The sequence below is a fragment of the Fusarium flagelliforme genome (assembly GCF_020744385.1).
Source record: "Fusarium flagelliforme strain FIESC 12 MPI-CAGE-AA-0113 chromosome Unknown B0J16scaffold_7, whole genome shotgun sequence".
Classification (NCBI taxonomy): Eukaryota; Fungi; Ascomycota; class Sordariomycetes; order Hypocreales; family Nectriaceae; genus Fusarium; species Fusarium flagelliforme.
Genome location: NW_025763509.1, coordinates 1,135,974 through 1,155,766, shown reverse-complemented (window position 1 = coordinate 1,155,766; position 19,793 = coordinate 1,135,974). Strand labels below are relative to the sequence as shown.

The 19,793-nt window shown below is 47.9% G+C and overlaps 7 protein-coding genes across 7 annotated transcripts; 3 read left to right on the top strand and 4 right to left on the bottom strand.

The window, feature by feature from the left end:
- Window positions 1–1,880: 1,880 nt before the first annotated feature.
- B0J16DRAFT_388371 (uncharacterized protein) lies at window positions 1,881–3,489 on the bottom strand (the record flags this gene model as incomplete). The annotated part of the gene is made up of 7 exons (XM_046131737.1): window positions 1,881–2,200; window positions 2,252–2,319; window positions 2,377–2,830; window positions 2,879–2,915; window positions 2,966–3,147; window positions 3,197–3,332; window positions 3,388–3,489. 7 exons carry the CDS (start codon window positions 3,487–3,489, stop codon window positions 1,881–1,883), a joined length of 1,299 nt encoding a protein of 432 aa, XP_045978887.1.
- Window positions 3,490–4,966: 1,477 nt separating this feature from the next.
- On the top strand, window positions 4,967–6,376 carry B0J16DRAFT_274132 (uncharacterized protein; the record flags this gene model as incomplete). Its single annotated transcript, XM_046123663.1, has 2 exons — window positions 4,967–5,326; window positions 5,378–6,376. The coding sequence occupies 2 exons, from the start codon at window positions 4,967–4,969 to the stop codon at window positions 6,374–6,376; spliced, it is 1,359 nt and encodes a 452-aa protein (XP_045978886.1).
- Window positions 6,377–6,542: 166 nt separating this feature from the next.
- Window positions 6,543–8,255, bottom strand: B0J16DRAFT_182966 (FMN-dependent dehydrogenase-domain-containing protein). Its single transcript, XM_046122655.1, has 5 exons — window positions 8,130–8,255; window positions 8,049–8,082; window positions 7,959–7,996; window positions 7,646–7,909; window positions 6,543–7,589 (listed from the first exon to the last, which is right to left on the bottom strand). Exons 1-5 carry the CDS (start codon window positions 8,193–8,195, stop codon window positions 6,603–6,605), a joined length of 1,389 nt encoding a protein of 462 aa, XP_045978885.1. The 5' UTR covers window positions 8,196–8,255; the 3' UTR covers window positions 6,543–6,602.
- Window positions 8,256–8,928: 673 nt separating this feature from the next.
- B0J16DRAFT_404284 (uncharacterized protein) lies at window positions 8,929–10,384 on the top strand (the record flags this gene model as incomplete). Its single annotated transcript, XM_046132782.1, has 3 exons — window positions 8,929–9,521; window positions 9,573–10,142; window positions 10,195–10,384. The coding sequence occupies 3 exons, from the start codon at window positions 8,929–8,931 to the stop codon at window positions 10,382–10,384; spliced, it is 1,353 nt and encodes a 450-aa protein (XP_045978884.1).
- Window positions 10,385–10,561: 177 nt separating this feature from the next.
- On the bottom strand, window positions 10,562–12,389 carry B0J16DRAFT_404282 (general substrate transporter; the record flags this gene model as incomplete). Its single annotated transcript, XM_046132781.1, has 4 exons — window positions 10,562–10,991; window positions 11,040–11,348; window positions 11,399–11,800; window positions 11,853–12,389. The coding sequence occupies 4 exons, from the start codon at window positions 12,387–12,389 to the stop codon at window positions 10,635–10,637; spliced, it is 1,605 nt and encodes a 534-aa protein (XP_045978883.1). The 3' UTR covers window positions 10,562–10,634.
- Window positions 12,390–13,325: 936 nt separating this feature from the next.
- B0J16DRAFT_418032 (uncharacterized protein) lies at window positions 13,326–16,032 on the bottom strand (the record flags this gene model as incomplete). The annotated part of the gene is made up of 1 exon (XM_046133730.1): window positions 13,326–16,032. Exon 1 carries the CDS (start codon window positions 15,789–15,791, stop codon window positions 13,326–13,328), a length of 2,466 nt encoding a protein of 821 aa, XP_045978882.1. The 5' UTR covers window positions 15,792–16,032.
- A 1,549-nt stretch (window positions 16,033–17,581) lies between these two features.
- B0J16DRAFT_348778 (major facilitator superfamily domain-containing protein) lies at window positions 17,582–19,772 on the top strand. Its single transcript, XM_046128794.1, has 3 exons — window positions 17,582–17,972; window positions 18,024–19,188; window positions 19,248–19,772. The coding sequence occupies exons 1-3, from the start codon at window positions 17,684–17,686 to the stop codon at window positions 19,375–19,377; spliced, it is 1,584 nt and encodes a 527-aa protein (XP_045978881.1). The 5' UTR covers window positions 17,582–17,683; the 3' UTR covers window positions 19,378–19,772.
- The last annotated feature ends 21 nt before the right edge of the window (window positions 19,773–19,793 follow it).

Here is a 19,793-nt window from a genome sequence, read left to right as displayed (position 1 = left end):
TTTATACTCCCCTTTTAACTGAAAACGCTTCTTGTCCCTTCCTAACTTTGAATCCTACGTCCTCTGAACCTTCAATCACAGTTTTTTCTAGGGAGCGAACAAGCTTCACACAGAAAGTTAACATGTACACTGAACGATTACTAACATAAAGCTTAGAAAATGGTTTCCTAATAACGAAAATATTCTTCGAGTGCATGATATGATAACCAAATTGAATTTTGGAATGTTTTGCAACACTGCCATCGGACTATTACGAAAGCTCCCCGAGGCCAGGTTCTTTTACCTTGGAGGCTAAATTATTTGGATCGCCCATGAACTGAAGAGTTACAGTGAAGAAATCCTACCAGAGTATGGCTGGGGTGTTGGGCATCAGTCCTGAGGATATCACTGAGAGTGACGCTGATGCATGGGGATGTTACTGAGCCAGGGTTCCGCAATAGGCTTGAAAGGTTCTGCAGGCGAAACATGCCCCGGTAAGTGAATGGTTGATTTGACAGGTAGTTTGGGAGAACCCTGCACTGGTTCATAGGAATGCACAGTAAGGCGGAGCAAGCTTGGGATGACAGCTGTAGATCACTCTCCAGAATTTGTTTCCCTATGTTGCTTGCTTTTTGGCTTTTCTGGTAAGGCCGATAATTGTGTCAAGGTTCGTCGCATGATATCGTTTGTCCTGAAAGTTTGTCATTTCAATCTAAACCGTAAAGTAAGTGTGACTCACAGATATGTGTGCCAACGTGACTAAAAATGTTTTCTCTTAGATTTCAGAACTCAGAGTTACATAGCCTAGCACAGATGAGAGATGAGCTAACATGGTGATGCCACCTCACTGTGTTGGCTTGCGACGTTAGAAGGGTAGCATTGCTCCCGGGGAAGATTAGGCGACTAGAAGGTTGCATTGGACGCCGCCGAGAAAAGGACAGGATCAGCACAACACTTGACAATTTACGATCCTTGTAGTTGAGAAAGAAAGGTAGTTCTTCTTTAGATCCCCTTTGCATGTCATCATCTCAATAAACGGCGAACCCGAGTTTCTGGTAATATTGAAACGTTTTAAGGACCCTCAATCAATCTCTCAGCCCTGTATGTTCAATATGCACAAGTGGTCTGACTTTTACTTCTACGTTCCTAGTCAGTGGATCATTACTGGGGCTGTCGATGGAGTCCTTTAGCCGCTCTTGGTGTAGAATACCACAGTATCCTTGTTCAAGATACAAGGTCGAGATAGGGTTCGAAAGTTTCCAAACGGCCCGCTCAATAGCGCCAGCGTCAGTGCACAATTGCAGGTCTTAATATCCCGAGCCCTGTGGATAGCGTGGGTTTTCAGAAAGACGTGTGGTGAACAGGATTTTCTGGTGACCGGGACAAGGGACCGTGGTGAACATGCAAGGGTTGCGGATGAAAGGAGACTGACGATGAAAGAGCAAACGGTAAAATGGGATGGCATCGAGAAGAATTATACGACAGCGTCAATCGCGGCTTGAAGTATTCCGATGGTTTTGTTAACTGATGAATGCTACGCGATGGGGTTCTTGTCATTAGAGTAATTAAGCAACCAGAAGGTTTTATTAAGTACAGACAGAGGTGAGTTTAATCCTGCACAGACACATCTCTCTCTCTGACAATGGAAGATCGCCTTATAACTACCCTAAATGCAAATAGTGGCCTCACCCCGGAAGAGGAAGGATGCACCCATTGAATACCACTCGTTCAATTCACAGGAGGATCGCAGATGTTCAACAAATTAACTACTTTTTGTATTTTAAACCCGCAGCGAGCGGCAACAAAGATCTTTATCTGTATACTAATACAATCATTTTTGGAAAAGGAAACCAGAGGCAAGAGAACACAACCTAAATAGCCCTGCAAGTCTAACGCCCGGTCTACTGCGTAGTATGCACGTTGGTGGTGCTTACATTGGTGGCAGGATCTGGACCCTTGCCGATCAAACTCCGTTCATCAAGCTCATAGTAAGCCTTGTTATCCGTCTTGGAGCGCGTGGCCCGGCTGCTAGGCCAGCTACCAGCGCTCTTATCAAAGGTCGAGTCCTTGTTGGAGCCCGTGAAGCTCATCTTTGAAGCTATCGTAGCCATCGCGTTGGGCCAGAAATGCTTGCAAAGGTGGCGGATAGCGGGGAGACTTGCGCAAACCATGCCAAGCTCTGTTTCCCAGATGGACCAGATGGTGACTTCAACGTATTCCCCTGTCATGGAGGTTAGCATGAGACATGAGAATGAGAGATGTGATGACTTACATGTTGGATTGGTGGTTTTACCAAGGGTGATAAGGAAGGGTAGGCGGATGATACTGAAGACGGTGACACTAACGAATGGGGTTAGTTCAAATCGAGGACCCATTTCTTGGACATGGGGGCCTTACACGATGCCGAGAGAGAACATGACGAAAAGCTGAGCCTTTTGGCGATGCTTGACTTGCAGCTTCATCAAGTGAGGCAAAGGCAAAAGCAGGATGACAATGTCGCAGACCATGTTGATACCACCAAAAGCATAGGTCTGCGAGTTGAGATCGTTGCAGTGGCCCTTGTGCTCCGCATCCCAACTCGTCCAGTTGTAGCTCGCGGGCAAACACTGGAGAGCTGTGGTGATCATAGTCGCGGCGCCACAGAGGGCTACGAAAATGCCAATCATTAGGGTCAACTTCTTGAACTCTGATGTTGTAAAAATGCCACGGAGGAAGAAGAGAATGGAGAGTTTGGTGCTGTACAGATGAACACTGTACATGATCTGATCGATCCAGAACAGTTTCAGCAGTTCGTACAAGCGATCAAAAGGGGTGATGTCCCAGATATTCAGACCAAATCCAAGATCAGCGACTGGGGAATGTTAACGACAATTTGCATCGGCCACAACAAGAAACTTACGTCTGCAAGCAAGCCATATATACGGCACCGTAGCACACTACAAGTCTATCAGTGAAACTTTCACCAACGATTTCCCGTTGAACTTACAGCTGCTATCATGATAAAATAGTCATCAATACCCAGCTTTCCGAGGATCTTGACCTTGGAGTAGAGTCTCAGTATTACAGCGATCTCAGCAATGATACATGCTATAATAGCGTTGATCCTGAATTCCATCTGCTTGCTCTCGACAGGAACGCCGCAAGCCATGTTCTGGACTCTCATCAAAGCTGCAATCATCAGTAGGTATTCCAACCGTCGTCGAAAATGTCAACTTACTCAATGAGTCCTTCACTGTACACTTCTCCAGAACACAAGCTTGCGTCAAGCTAGCGAATGTTGGGTCAGTGCAGAGACATGTCGTGTTTGTCATGGAGCATGGTGACTTTGGCAGTGCTTGTTGCACACATTTCAGCTGCCAAGCATGTTAGCAAGGGGCATGCATTGCATGAGGGGGAAGGCTGACTGACATCGCAGGCGGGTATCTGTGCCGCCAGATCTGCAAAGCTGGCAGCACTGGCAAAGGCAGATAACGCCGTGACCAAAAGGAGGGAAAGGGAAAGTAAACGCATGATTGAGGATGACCGTGTCCAATGATTCAAGTTTGACAGGTCGAGACCAGCTAAAGTATCACCACGCGATACGAATAAATGAAAGTGCCGCCAGTCTTTATAACCTTCATTTCTTTCCACAGACTTAGCACTAAGCCCCTGAGGATAATAACTACCGATAACCTGTGTCCTGGTTGTTGGGACCGAGGTCAGTGTGGACCGTAGTAATTGACATTGCCTCTACAGCCGTTACATGTCGCATTGCACCGAGAGTTCTATCCATCCAAGGAAGAAGCACAATAACATTATCCGCAACTAATCACGCCAATGACGACGCTTCGTGAAGGAAGGTTATTACGGCCCTTGCCACAGAAAACAACTAGAACAAAAATGCTCAGCCTAACGGACGTTTGAAACGGCCGGCCTAGTATCCCAATGACCCGGCTACGATGACAGGGTAGCATTCTAGCACCAACGGTCGATGATCAATATCTCTCCTTGAACAAGCACCCCTAACCCTGGGATCATCAAATGTTGGTGTTGGAGGTTCCTTGGTGGGCCAGAAATTGTACCCCTGCCACTACCCGCTTCCGCTACCACACTAAGGAGTAACGGTTCAGGAATGCAACGTGGAGTGCCCTGCTAGTTGGTAAGGAGTCCCAGGCTCTTGATTAACTGCCGGCACTTGGGTTGGCTCAAGCGTTGTTCCCTCCGCTTCTACACGAGTATTGGAAGTGGATTTATGCTACAATGAAGGAGTTAGTACAGGATATGAGACGATCCTACAAAGACAGGGCTCTTCATACGAATCCTGCGGAAGAGAAGCCTTGTCAGATCATGAAGCTAATGTACGTAGAGTGACGCCCAACCTCGAAAGGGGTTGAGTCCGCCCCAGCCTTACCCATGACCTTTCAAATTTGAGAGATTGGCGACGATCAATTGCTGTCTCGGGACTTTTTGATCCTTGGGCAGGGCTATCATGAATGGGAGGCACCAGTCAGGGCTCAACAGTCTGTCGACATACGTAGTACTCTGACTAGGTATCTCTTAGTACGAACCACCGGAACACGACCCGTTTCCTAGCTTCGTGTCGGTCTCTACTCTGAAGGGCTAATGTTCCCCTGGCCAGAAACAGCTCCGCCATGTTCGAATGCCATGATATCCCTGTTTCTAGAGTTTGCCAGACACAACTCACGGCATTCTAACTCATCTCGCTCTATTGGCTGATCAATTCAGGAGAGTCGTCCAGGCCCGAACCTTTGGTAGCGCTTGCGTATGATGGGACTCAGTTCCCGGGTCCTCGGCGTTGAGCGTTATTGCGATAATCATGACTCTCCTTTCACCTACTGTTATTTAAACAGAACATCTATCTATGTTGAAGTCCACTGACAAATGAGCAACTTCTCATTCGCATTCATTCCTTAATTGACTTATTGTCTGTTCGTTCCTTCTGAAACCATTCGCTCTTTACCACCTTAATTGCCAAGTTGCCGATAATATGAAGCCCTTTACTCTTGCCACAGTGGCCACGGCCCTGCTTTCCAACAAGGCTGCTGCGCTGCCCACTCTTGATCCCGACACTCCCATTCCGCTGAACGCCTTCAAGTTCAACCCTCGTGATGGACAGGATCCTCATCTTGGCATCGACCCTGAGCTCATTCGCAAGTTTGCCTCTCAGGCTCCTCCCAACCTTGGAAAGCGAGTCATCGACTTCGACCCTAAGAAGCAACTCGTCGATGTTCATGGTGATCATGAGTTCAAGGCTCCCGACTGGGATGCTGGTGAGGTTCGAGGACTTTGCCCCGGCCTGAACACTCTTGCCAACCACAACTACCTCCCTCGCAACGGTGTTGCCACTGTAAGTACCTCTACTATAATGTGAGCTCCAATGTACTGACTCCAACTCTAGTTCACCCAATATGTCACTGCAGTTGGCCGAGTTTGGGGTATGGCTCCTGACATGTCTGCTCTCCTGACCACTCTCGGTGTTGTTCTTGGTGGCAACCTGTTCGCTGTTTCCCAGGGCGGCTGGTCCAAGCACATGAACAACAACCTGCTTGGTCTTCTCGGTACTCCCCGTGGCCTCAGCGGCTCTCACCCTTTCTTCGAGGTTGATGGCAGCCCTACTCGAGGTGACCTCTACGACCCCATTGGCGACAATAACAACATGAACATGTCCTACTTCATGGACCTCTACAACCTTCAGAAGGATGCCGAGGACCCCAACTACAGCATCGAAGTTCTGTACGAGCACAACAAGAACCGCTGGCACCAGTCCATTGCCACCAACCCCTTCGCCTGGTTCGGTCCTGCTAGTGGCTGGCTTGTTCGTGCTAGCCCTTACTCCTTCACTGCTCGTCTCGCTGCCAATCGTTCCGCTGAGTACCCTGATGAGGGCCGCCTGGACAAGGAAACTCTCAAGGCGTTCTTCTCTGTTTACGGACCTGAGGACAACATGACCTACGTCGTCGGCCATGAGCGTATTCCTGAGAACTTCTACCGTCGCCGCTACACTGACTATGGTATCGCTGCCAACGCCCTCGACATTGTCACCCACAGCCATCCCGAGGTCCTCAGCATTGGCGGTAACACCAACGGCGTCAACACTTTCGTCGGTATCAACATTGATGACCTTGCTGGTGGTATCCTCAACGGCAAGAACCTCCTCCAGGGCAACAACCTGGTCTGCTTCGCTCTTAACGCCATCAAAACCGTCACTCCCAACGCTGCTTCTTCTCTCTTCGCCACTCTGACTTCTGTCACTGATGTAGTATTCGCTGCTCTTGAGCCTATCATGGGTGCTATGGATTGTGCTGTCTACGACGACCTCAGCGTTAACGGAACCAACTGGCTCGACTTCAACAAGGAGACCTACCCTGGCTTCAAGAAGGCTGGAGGTGGCTGGTAAACTCAGTCACCCCCTCTAGCTAGTGCTCTTCGGGTTAACATGCGCAAATGTTCCACTGTACAATACTTCCCAATGTCCATATTATAATCAACAGCCTCAGGGCAATTACATAGCTATTGGTCAGGTTCCTCATATGATCTATCCATGATAATCAACGTGTCTTATTATCGGGCATATAAATAAACTTGACTCCATCATAAGGACAACAGCCCAAGGCCTATATCTGCTACAGCCTTTCACGCACTTGCCCTAGTACCTTGACCAGTCCTGGATGAAGTTGGTCCACAGATGTACAACCAAGTAAACGCATGTTGCGCTCCAACTCATCTTTGTAGATTCGTATCGCCTTCTCGACTCCCTTCTGCCCATAGCCAGCCATAGCATACAGGAATGGACGCCCAATTCCAACGCCTCGAGCCCCCAAGCACAACGCTTTGAGGATATCAGATCCTCTGCGGATTCCGCCATCGATGTAGACCTCGATCTTATTCTGAAGTCCGCGTTCTCTTAGTGCAGGCATAACCTCAGTGAGAACTTCAATCGGAGGTTCGGAGTACTCCAACTGACGGCCACCATGGTTTGACAAAATCACAGCCTCTACGCCACATTCGGCTGCTTTGATGACATCCTCTACCCTCTGCACTCCCTTCAAAACGATGGGCATCTTGGTAATGCTTCGAAACCACGGGATGTCGTCCCAACTCAAAGTCGAGTTCATGATCAGGGAAGGATCCAGCTCAGTTGCCGGAGCGTCTTCAAACTCATCATCAGAATCGGCATCAGAATCACTTTGCTGAAGGCGCAAGACTCGTTCTCGGCTTCCAAGATGGGGATTATCGACCGTGATACACAGCCCTTTGCAGCCGTTTCTCTCGGCATTTTCGATGGCTCTTGTAGTCACACTCCGGTCTTTCTTGACATACACCTGAAACCACTGAGTTCTGTCAGGTATTCTCGCACTTGTAATATCTTCCAGTGGAAATGAAGAGTATAGTGGTATCATTTGGATGATATCGTGCTCATTACTCGCTCGTGCTAGGGTTACTTCGCCGTTGGGATCACCAAGCTTCGCGTGCGCAGTGGCTGAGATGTAAATTGGAGCGGAGGTGCGTGAGCCAAGGAAGGTTGTTGAGATATCCACTCGTTCTACATTGACCATGACCTTGGGTCTGAAGCGTATTTGTTGGAAGGCTGTGTTGTTTTCTCGAAGGGTCTGATACTGTTAGAAGCCCTATCGTACGTCCTCGAGGCTAGAGCCTTAGTACTTACAAACTCGTCATCTGATCCAGTAGAATAGTAATTCCATGCCGTTGCCTTCATCTTGTTTCGAGCTACAGTCTCGAAGTCTGATATGTTGATGCAGTGCGACAGCTTGGGCTTGTGATAGAGGCTGGTCTGGTCGGCTTTTGGCTCCGGGTCTTTGCTTGTGATCACAGTTGTGTCGATGTCACCGAGGTGCTTGGGCGGCTCCAGCCACTTGTCAAGCACATCGGTTGAATGAATGAGATCAAAGTCTCCCGTAGAGTCTTTGCCCTGTAGTCATCAGAGATTGAAGCGTGATTTTATGTACCAAGACACCTACTGCATTTTTCAAGATGACTTTTCTACCTCCCGGGTGGTCTAAAGTCACAGTTTAGCAATGTTTGGAATAGTTTCTTGCCAGATGACATACTTGGGAGGAACTCAGTAAGATCATAGACCTTGTTCTATGTTACGGTCAGTGAAGTCCCCAACGTTGAATGAGCGATTTTACATGGATGATCAGCCAACATGACTTTGCGCTATTATGCTTCGCGACTTCAGAAGGATGCAGTGTCATTTCCTTTGATCAAGCCCAATAATAGAAAGGGCCGATGGTTTGTGGCGGTTGTAAGATGAGATGAAATGAGATGAGATGGATCGACTAATGCAGGAACAACCTCAGCGGGAAGACAAATCTTACATACCGCACTCAAACAGCACTGAACTGATTGGTCAATCAAACTGGATCCGGTTGGTTATCGATTAGATCGCGGAATTGGCATGATTTGTTTCGGATAGATTCCGCATCAACAGATGTTGCAGTAGCTTAGGTGCTACAAATTAACGTCATAGACTTTGGGATTTTCTAGATTATTCATGCTGAGTCATTTGCCCGCTAACAAGTCGTTTCAAGCATCTTCGTCTCATAATTGTGCCACGTTTACGTAGGTCACTTCCAGTCCACCCGAATCTCATTCCACCACTGCAATCGAATCTAGGAAGATTCTAGCGTTGTTTGATGAACTGTTTCTAACGTTATGCCGAAGCCATGCCTCGGTAGTTTTGCGCTGCTTCAGGCATTAACGCCGTCGACTATACCAGAATTGTGGTCATAAAGTGGGACATGACGCATCTTGATCGGGTCTATCAATAAGATGGTGGCAACGGTAGAAACGAAACCACTAAAAGTCATGACATCACGGAATTATGATTTCTAATGATTGAAACAGTTTATAAGAGTCTTGTAGTTCCTATCATTCTCAGTGATCAGTTAGACAGCATACAACCAATTACTATTACATACTTTCATAATGGCACCACGAAGATTCCAAGCCGAAAAGACTGATGCGAGCCCTTTGGCTCAGCCGCTCAAGTTTGAGTTTAGCGGCCAGACCGCAAAGAACCGACTCATGAAGGCTGCCATGACTGAGCGCCTGTCAACATGGGATCCCAAGGTTCTCGAGAAGCGAGGCGTTCCTACACCAGAGCTCATCAACGTTTACCGACGATGGGGAGAAGGGGACTTTGGTGTTATCCTGACAGGAAACGTTATGGTGGAATATGACCATCTCGAGGCTGCTGGAAACCCCATCGTGCCTCGTGATGCCCCCATGTCTGGCGAGCGATTTGAGGCGTTCAAGGAAATGGCTACTGTTGGCAAGAAGAACGGAAGTTTGATGGTTGCGCAGGTCAGCCATCCTGGACGCCAGGTCGCCGACAACATCCAGAAGAACCCTATTTCTGCCAGTGACGTGCAGCTCGAGGGTGAGGTCATGGGTATGCACTTTGCTAAGCCCAAGCCCATGGATGAGCAGGATTTCAAGAATGTTATCGAGGGCTTTGCTCATGCTGCCGAGTTTCTTTACAAGGCGGGTTACAATGGTGTCCAATTACACGGAGCACAGTAAGTACATCCATTGTCCAGTCGACTGAACAATACTAATCATGCTCGCAGTGGTTATCTCCTAGCACAATTCCTCTCCCCAACAACAAACAAGCGAACAGACAAGTACGGCGGTTCAATCGAAAACCGTGCTCGCATTATCTTCGAAATCGCAGATGCCATCCGCGCTCGCGTGCCTGACAAGGCATTTGGCCTATCGATCAAGGTCAACAGCGTCGAGTTCCAAGAAGGCGGATTCTCCACAGAAGACTGCAAGGTTCTGTGTCGTCAACTCGAGGAGCATGGCTTTGACTTTGTCGAGCTGTCAGGAGGAACCTACCAAAGCCTCGCCTTCTCTCACAAACGTGAGAGCACCAAGAAGCGGGAGGCTTTCTTCCTGGACTTTGCCGAGACGATCATTCCCGAGCTTAAGAAGACCAAGGCTTACGTCACTGGTGGTCTAAGGACAGTGCATGCCATGGTTGAGGCCCTTCAGACTGTTCATGGTATTGGTCTGGCTCGTCCTGTCACGAACGAGTTCGATCTCCCTGCCAAGCTCATCAAGGGCGAGGCCAACGCTGCGATCGACACTCTACTTGATGAGCAAAACTTTGGCATCACAAACGTTGCTGCCGGTACACAGTAAGTCACACCATGCTTCTTCTTCAAGTACACAGCAAACTAACCTTTTCAGAATCCGATTAGTTGGAAAGGACAAGCAGCCTCTTGACTTGAGTCGTGAAGACCATAAGAAGGTTTTCGAGGAATCAATGCAAAAGTGGGGTGAGGCGATGGCCAACAATGAGGACCAATCAAAGTATGGATATATCGACATTGGGGGTACCAAGTTGGAGCCTTTTGGCGAAGCATATGCGGCAGCTTAATTTATGATAGTTATTGGAGCGATGACCAATAGATAATGACTTTACATACATAAAGTACCAAGCAGATCCTCGAGCAGGCGGAGTCATATCCTTGTCCAATCTTCGATTACTCTGATGAATCGCTCTCGTTTTTATGGTGATTGGTGATCTCAGTAACTCAGTTTGTAATTGTCTATCTGCTCATCGTCTTTACTCATGTTATACTTTGGAAACATCTATATACCGGTCCTTCTATAATATCGTTATGGCCTCAAACCCTCTCTGCTTCCTCCAAGTTCTCAGACTGGCTGACATCTCCCTTAACGTCATGACGGAACTGCTGTTCCTCCTGTTTCAGCTCCTCCTTGAGAATCTTGTCGGCCTTCCAAATTGGCTTGAGCTTGAACAAGCGGTGAACCTGCTCCAGAGGAATACCACTCGTCTCAGGGATCAAGAAGAAGGCGAAGATGAACGCAAAGAATGATAGCGTAGCGAAGAACATGTATACGCCGTAACCCATTGCCGCAAACATCTGCTCAGTGAACCGCGATACGAGAAAGTTGAAAAGCCAATTGCTAGCGGTCGTACAGGCTTGGGCAAGAGAACGGAAACTTGGGTCAAAGAATTCCTGCTTTCTGTTAGTACTGATAAATGCAGAAATTATGAATGAACTTACAGAGTTGATGACCCAGGGTGTACCATTCCATGTCGGCGTATAGACGGCCGTCCACAAGTAGAAGAACACAATAGCGGCAATTCCGCTACCAGTAAGATGATCTTGTGGGTTCTTGGTAGGGTCAACAACGTAGATGTATGCACCCAATACCCACATACAGATTGAGCCAGTGATACCACCGATGAGTAGTAGCTTCCGTCGACCGAGTTGATCAACCAAGAACAGAAGCCACACAAAGGTCATGACAGCCTTGACAACACCAAAAACTCCGGTCATGACATTAACTGTGTCGCGCTGAACACCAATACTCTGCCACTGGTCAGTCTTGCAAACTTTCTTAGCCTAGAGTGCACACTTACTGAAAACACGGTGGGAGAGTAGTAGTTGATAGCATTGATTCCCGATCCATTCTGCCAGAAGAACAGCATGCATCCCAGGAAAAGTCGGTACATCATGTTTGGTCGCTGGGCGAGAGCTTGGAAGGGCTTAAACAAGCCGAGGCCGACAGTATGCTTTTGGATCTCGTGCGCATGGTCAATAGCTGCAACTTCTTCTGTGATGTATATATCGGTTGGCGTTAATTGTCGAATCCAACAAAGATTCTTCATGGCTTGTGTTCTGCGGTCCTTCAGGAATAACCATCGTGGTGACTCCCGAAGCCACAGGGTGCCGAGGAAGAGGAGACCGGATGGGATGATCTGAACAGCGAAGGGGACGATCCATTGTTGATGGCTTTCAGGCATGTGTTTCTCAACACCGTACTACTTATGTCAGTATCTGAGTGTCAAATGAAAAGAGAGTCATTTTACTCACGTTGATCCAAAATCCGACCAAACCACCAATTTGCCAACCAAGCTCATACAGACCAACAAGCCGTCCTCGGATGGCAGGCGGCGCAAGCTCAGAGAGATAGATAGGAATGATATTCGAAGCAACACCTGTTCCAAGTCCCGAGAGAACACGACCAGCGTAAAGAATACCCAACCCAGTGCCTGAGTCAGCTCCACACTGAAGACCAGCTCCAAGCGTGAAAGTAGCAGATGCGATAGCAAGACACCACTTGCGACCGACCCAATGGCTGAGCAGATATGTAAGAAGCGCGCCGAAAAAGGCACCTGCGATGAATAATGACACGATATTCTCACTGATCAGGTTTCGCTCCTCGGCGCTCTTTTGATCGATGCCGAACTCTTTTTTGAATGAGTCGAGGGTGATAGTCGTTCCGATGAAAGCGCTCGTGTATCCAATCATATTGGAACCACAAGAGGCCACGATAGCTAAGACATACACCCTCCAGTTGTACACCGAAGGCGGCGTAGGCCTATCTTCAGCAAGAGTGAGGATACCCATGGTGAATGTTGAGCAGAGAAGAGATCTGTCGAGACAACCAGACGACACAGGACAGAGCACTTTATAGCAGATAAGATTGGAGCAAAATCCGGGGCCCCAGCTGGAGTAACTCTTTCTCTTTGCCCCGTGCTGATAAAGATTCCTTCTCCATACGCTACGCTACGTTACAAGATTTTCCACCTCCATGAGATCTGAAATTTTCTGAGGATATTATGGATACTATGGGGCATCTGAGTCGGCCCGGACGAGCGTTTTCCCCGTATGGGGCAGCGATATCGCCGTCGGTCAAGTAATACGCCTAAACGGGTTGCAGTAATTGAGTCAATTAACATTAAATGATTGGAAGGTTCGGCAAAGATATTGCGGGAAGAGAACTAACTTTCAGTAATGGGAGAGTAATGGGAACGATTGATCATGTAGTTGAGGGGCCGCTATCCCTTGACCTCTGATTTACTTGAGCCTCATTTGAGCCTCAAACATTGGCATTCACCGCCAAGCGCCTGCTTTTCACCGTAAAAGTCATTGAACGCCTCTCTAGAAGCTCTAGAACCGGGAGACTACTTGGCGTATTCCACGCTGTTTCCGTCTAATGCCCGACCCCCGGATAGTCCGGAGATCAGCGCGGAGTTGCGACTTTCGTCTATCCGGGAAAACGTTTAACAACCCCGCAAACTATGAGTCTTTTCCACTGCGGAGGGATAAAAGCTCGCATGGGCCACATCAGACGGTCAAAGGAGAACGGGTAACGGCACGTCCTCATACTTCGCTGATCAACATGACATGGTATCAGCGTCGTCCATCTACGTCAGCTTGACCAGTCAACCCCAGAGTACCCCATGGTGGTCGGCAGAGTCTTGATCCGGGGACATTAAAGCACCATGGGGAATATGGGGGTGAATATTTATGGTCAACATTGAAATAATATGCAGATTAGAGCTATATGTCATTATGTAATGGAGCCTTTGCCAGGCTTGTACTTCCATCCAACGAGTCCCAGTCTGGTAAATCAGGTAGATCCGGTGTCTTGATCAGTGGTTCGTCGATCCCTGAATCATCCTCCTCCTCTTCATCGTATTTATCATCAAAACATGCTATGTCTTCCAAACATGTCTCCTGCATCTTGAGCACCGCGTTCACCCTATCCACGCTCGCAGGGAAGCCGTTTACGAGCCTCATCAACGCATCCCAAGCCAGAACCTGGTCACCAATTTCGTTGAGGTTATCCTCCACAGTGGCAGCGAGCTTTTCACGAGCGGCCTTCTGCCTATCAAGAGCCTCGATAGTTTGCTGCAGCGTCTTCTTTGCATTTAAAATCGCAGTGGTGTTTTGCTGCAATCTCCTATTGACCTCATCCAATCCGCGCGGCTTCGCGGTATCAGGGTGAAGCATCACACTCCTAAGCTTCTCCCACTCCTTTAATCGCTCTTTGATTGGCACGCGGTCCCTTTCGAGCTGCTGGATGCTCTGATGTAGGCACTCAATCTTGCTCTCTAGAGAAGCAAGCGCTTGTTGTTCAGTGTAGGACCTTGTTGAATCTTGAAAAGCGGCTTGCTCTGCAAGTCGTAGGGCAAGCCGCTTCTGTAGCGTTATTTCGTGGTATCTCATCTCAGAAAGCGTAGCACGGATTCCATCAGGAGCATGACCATCTGGTCTATGTTGAAGCTCAGCTTTCAAGTCGTACAGAGATCTTCGAGCTCGTTTCTTTGGTGGAAGAGTTGGAGAGCTGCTTGGACGCTTCTTGTTTCTAGTTACAGGACTTTGTGGTTCGAAAACATGGTCCCAAAAGATTCCACGTTTGCTGTCGCGAGTCTCGGGTTCCATTGGAAATTTGTCCTCAATGACAGTTGCCTCTTCTGCTGTAGGATCGGCTTCGGGCATAACCGTTGTCCCCGGCACAGATTCCGGTTCTGGCATATCCGTTGACACTGACGTTGGATTTGCCATATGGGTTGTCTCCGGTATAGCCGTTGTCTGTGGCATGTCCATTGTCTCTGGCATTGTGTCGGCCGGATGGGTCGTCTCTGACATATCCGTTGTCTGTGATAGACCTGTTATCTCTGGCAGATACATTGTCTCTGCCAGACCCGTTATATCCGGCAGATACATTGTGTCTGGCATATCCATCGAATCTGACATATACATCGACTCTGGCATATCCATTGTATCAAACATGCCGATTATCTCAGGCATATCCATTATTTCTGGTAGATCCGTGGTCTCTGGCATGCCCATTGTCTGTGGCACAGGTTCCGGTTCTGAGATACGGGTGGTTTCTAGCCTATCCGTTGTCTCTGGCAAACGGGTTGTCTCTAGTCCAAGTTCCTGTTCTGGAACATGGGTTGTTGTTGGTATACGTATTGTCATTTGCGTATCTGTTGTTTCTGGCACAAGCTCCGATGTTGGCATCGTTGGTCGCGGTGCCTCTGGTTCTGGTTCCTCTTCTGACATTGGGGATGACACGAATGGGCCCAGTTCAGTTTCCACTGGATGTGTCGAAGTGACCATTCGTGCTCTTGATGTTGACAGGTCTGGTGCATCGATTGTCTCTGGCAACGAGGGCATCTCTGACATAAACCGCATCACTGACAGCGCTCTCTCTGGCATTGGCATTGGGGATCCCATGAAGAGTCTTGGTTCAGCTGGTAGGAGTCGATTTGATTCCAATGGAGTTCCCGATCTGATGGCCGACGTAGCCATTCGTGCTCTTGGTGTCGACAGGTCTAGTGAATGGGTCGTGTCTGGCAACGAGGGCATCTCTGACATAAGCCTCATTACTGATAGCGCCCTCTCTGGCATTGGCATTGGGGATCCAATAAAGAGTCTTGGTTCAGCTCGACTTGATTGCACTGAATTTATGGATGTAGCCATTCGTCCTCTTGCTGTCGGACGATCTGGTAACTCTGTTGTCACTCGTGATCCTCTTGATGATCCTGGTTGTGAAGTTGATCTTGATGTTGTTGGCTTTGCTACTGCTGTAGGCTCATGTATTGTCTTGTTGACAGGTTTCAATTGTCTGTGCTCCCCTTCCGTCGTACTATTTGAGGGAGAGGAGTGTTGAGGCTTGAACTCGTTGTAGACTTTGTTGACGTCGCGCTGATCGAGAAACTGGTTTTTCTTGTCTGTAGTCTTCCTTCTCTTCATTGCCCGTATTAGGGGCAGTTTGGCTTCATTGAGATTCTTCCCACTGTCCTTGTAGGTTTCTGCAAGCCTCGCGAGGTCATGGACCAAGGCAGGGTGCCATTTTCGGGGGTTCAGGTCATGGACACACCATTCCCAGGGCCATTGACCCGCTGCATCGAGGAATCTGCGTGCGGCGCTGCAGAACTTTGTGCCTCCCTTGAAGTTGTGCTTTGGGTACCATTGTTCGAGGATTTCCTTGTCGGTGACGTTTGATCTCGCCATTGACGCTGAAGATTTTATGAGGTGACCGGGACTTTGAGGAATGGCGGCAATGTCTCAGTGAGACAGATTGGTGAACCCTGCTTTGTGCGCTGACAGGATGCACAATATTGTGTACTTTGGATAATGAAATGTGAAATGTGGTATAGGTTGACTAAGACTTCATGTTCATGGTGTTGTGTTGTAAGGGGTGATGAAAACGGTTGAACAGGCCAGTAAATTAAATTCCGTGGGTTTAGCTCAGATATGTAATTTGCTGTTGGGCGCGAATTGACGTCGACTGGTCGTGTAAAAAGCAACTCGACGCGACGAGTCACCGGGTAGAGTACCAGTATCACCTGTTTGTCGACGATCGTCCCACACTAGCGTAGTAAAGGTGGCAAGGGTCATCAACTAAAAGGCAGGGGATTGTCTGAGTGTACAGAATGCATAGGCTACTCTGTAGTCTGTAGATACTGACCACAGAGAGAGTAATTAAATGTCTAGTCGACTTTTAGTCTTTTACAGAGCTCCAAGACAGTTTTTTTCCCTTGTCTATTCTTTGCCATGAATGTCTCTCTTTTCTTGCCTCTCTGACTCTCGTTTCCTCTTTCCTCTTAATTGCTTTTTCCCAAGACAAGACAAGACAAGACGCGTCACAACGATGATCCCCCGCCGCGCGATCAGCAAGAGTGGTGTAGAGTAGAAAGCTGGCATCGTCGTCTGATGATTCGTTTAACTGTTGTTCAAGTAGCTGATTCAGTATAGTTTCAAACTTTCCAGTTCTCGTACCAACCGCGCCAACCAACTTTTTCGCGAAATGATCACGAGCAGGTCTCAGGTCTCACAACCAGCCTCATTGAAGAACCCGGTATGGTTGGAAAAAGCAATGAAAGCTTGGGCTGATGCTCCATTTCTGTACCAATGGCTAGGTATATGATTGGCAAACTTCAGCCACGGCAACGATACTAATCAAACTTGGCACGGATGCGACAAGAGATCATTGGGGAAGACAAATTAATCTAAGGGGGTTGTTGGGACGCTAGAGTCAAGTAGCCTACTTACTTGCAATTGAGTGACTGAAACATTTTGTCGCATGATCCCAAGACTGTCGGACTCTCGGGGGGCTGAACGTTGTAACGCTGATCGTTTGCAGCGCCAATGGCTTTCTGTTGCTCCACTGGCTACGTCACTTGTTGTGATCAAATCTGGAAAATACGAACTGCAGGGTAACTTCAACAAGATAATTGACGACACTTCGTAACAGTCATTAATTAAACTTCTGTTGAGAGTAAGAATAGCTGTAAGACTTCTAAGAAGCTCCTTGCTTCAGAAATGGAAGGATTTAATACACTGTTTCGCAGGCAGCTCTGAGATCATATTGGTAATTGCAGATTGACCTCACACTTGTGTGTGCACTAAGAGCACAGCAGTTCTTTAAAATGAGAAAGCAACGGGTCTTTTCATTTATCTTAACCCACATAACGCAGAAGTAGGTAGTTACCCTTGTAAGTAGGAGGAGAAAAAAGGCTTTACCTAAAACATCCGTATTTAACTTATACTTACCACAAATTCCTTCTTGTATTCAAATAGTAGCATATCTAGGTGGCTACTGCCACTGATAAGATAAAAAGATAAGATAAAGAATCTTACAGTGCAGAATTCTTTGACCTTTTTTTAGACACTGTATAAGAGATAAGACAAGTGATAAGGAAGATGATAAGATAAGACAAATCACAGTGCAGACAAGGTCAGTAGTCCACTAGCACTGTATTTGCGATAAGATAAGACAGCTCAACATCTTCTGTGACCGTCGAATCGTCAATTGCCTCACTCTACGTCTCATAGCATATGGGATTACTTGCAGTATCGACATAGATAATCTCCTTGGCGGTGGGGGCATTGATTATTATACCATGGACGAATCAATGTCGGATCGAGACGCCTTGTCGCGAAGGCGTAGACGCGTCGCGCCCGTTGTGCCAGTACTAGCCTTGTTTCTACTCGTCAATCTCTCAATGAGTCTCTATCAACTGCCTTCGAACCGATTGATAGAAAGACGTCTATGCATAGACTACTATCGGCGGAATGACCCTTCGAAAGTCTTGCATGGTGGTGTGGACGAGAAACTATGTAAGATTCGTGATATTGAGAAGGATCTTGGCCGAATTCAAGGCGTGATGGAGACGTTATGGGTCGCTGGAGGTAGCTTGAGCCGTTTTCTCAAGACATGCTCACTTGACTGACATACTTCAGACTTCGTCATGACCATCCCACTCAGCTTTCTTGCCGAAAAATGGGGTCGCCGAGTCATTCTCAGACTAAATCTCCTTTCTCGCTCGTTTCTGCTACTCTGGGCCATCATGGTTGGTAATTTCGACAGTATACTCCCAACTCGAGCTATTCTTGCTGGCCCTGTCCTATCAGTACTAGGCGGAGACTGTGTGTTCAATTCGCTGACATATTCACTCGTTTCGAACTTGACGGATGATCATGTTCAGCGAGCTATCTACTTTGGCTACATGAGCTCTGTTTCTTATGTTGTGGCATTGCTCGGCCCGGCTTTAGCTTCGGCAACCATGTCGTTATCACTTTCACTCCCATTCTGGCTGGGTATCTCTTTGCTCTTATTGGCTGTGCCAACGATACAGAGACTGCCGTCGCCTACGGATACAAGGCAAAACGCTGAAGATCTTGATGAAGAACAGCAGGCCCCCCTTCTATCATCGCCACTACTGAAGGCTCAAGAAGATGAACAGTCAATCTTGCACTCTGTGGTAGAGCGTCTACGGACTATCAAAGACATTGTCACTAGTCACCCAAAGAACTTCACACTGTTACTTTTCAGCTTCGTACTCACATCGCTTGCCAGCTCTGACACGAAACTTCTCGTGCAGTATATTTCCGCACGATATAAGTGGACGTTTGTATCAGCTGGCTATCTCATATCGGGAAAGGCAGTTGTTAACTTCACACTGCTCACGTTCGTCATTCCCAGACTATTGCGAACCGCACGCTCTGTTCCAAACGAGACATACCCAGAAGCTGCAGACAAGTCCAATATTCGTCATGCCATGTACTGCCTGTCAGTATCTGTGTTTGGCGCCCTGGGAATCGCGATTGCGGGAGAGATCTGGATACTTATTCCAGCAATGTTTATCTACGCTCTAGGGTCCGCGTTACCGATCTTCACCCTCTCGCTTCTGAAGTCACCGGCTATATCACCAAGACACGCAACAAACAATGCAAAATCGGCCGATATTGAGGGCCACATCTTCTCAATTGTTATGCTAGTCAAGACTATAGGGTCCCTTATCGGTGCTCCACTAATGGCTGCACTCTGGGTCTATGGCCTCGAGCTTGGTGGAGTTGCACTCGGCATGCCCTTCTTTACTAGCACGTTCTGCTACGCTGTAGCTATGTATGTGTTTACCAATATCGACGTAAATAGGTATTGGATGAGTCAATAATATCAGACAGTCTGAAACGAAGCTTGCGAGGAATCCACCTATGCAGTATGCCTATCTGGCATGCTAGTACAGACCTTTTGACAGATCCTATGGCAGAAAGCATCGCGATCGCAGGTATTGAGCGAAGTGGGGAAACATAAGTAACTGATTGGATCAGTCAGTTGATAATGAAGATTGATATTGGCAGCGAAGGCATTCACATACCGGAAATGCCGGGTAACGGTAGACTCTCACGAAGGCTCAGAGAAAGCCGTACTCTATATCTACACCCACCCTGGGGCTTGGTATAAGCATTTTGCATCAATGAATGTAAGGCGACAGGCTCAACCTTGACCAAGGATCATAATCCTGCTACTTACCCCGCGCTCGGTTCTCCAGAAAAGGCAATTATCGTGTTGTACATGGCGGCTTAGAGTTTCTAAACCTGCTTGTCCTCATCGGACTGCATATCCGCTGACGCATTTTAATTCTGTTGCCTAGATCCTGCAAGAAGAGTTGGTGTGCTGTCTGGGCGGGCAGGCAAGGTCGTGCCGAGATGTATGTACCGGTACTTTGA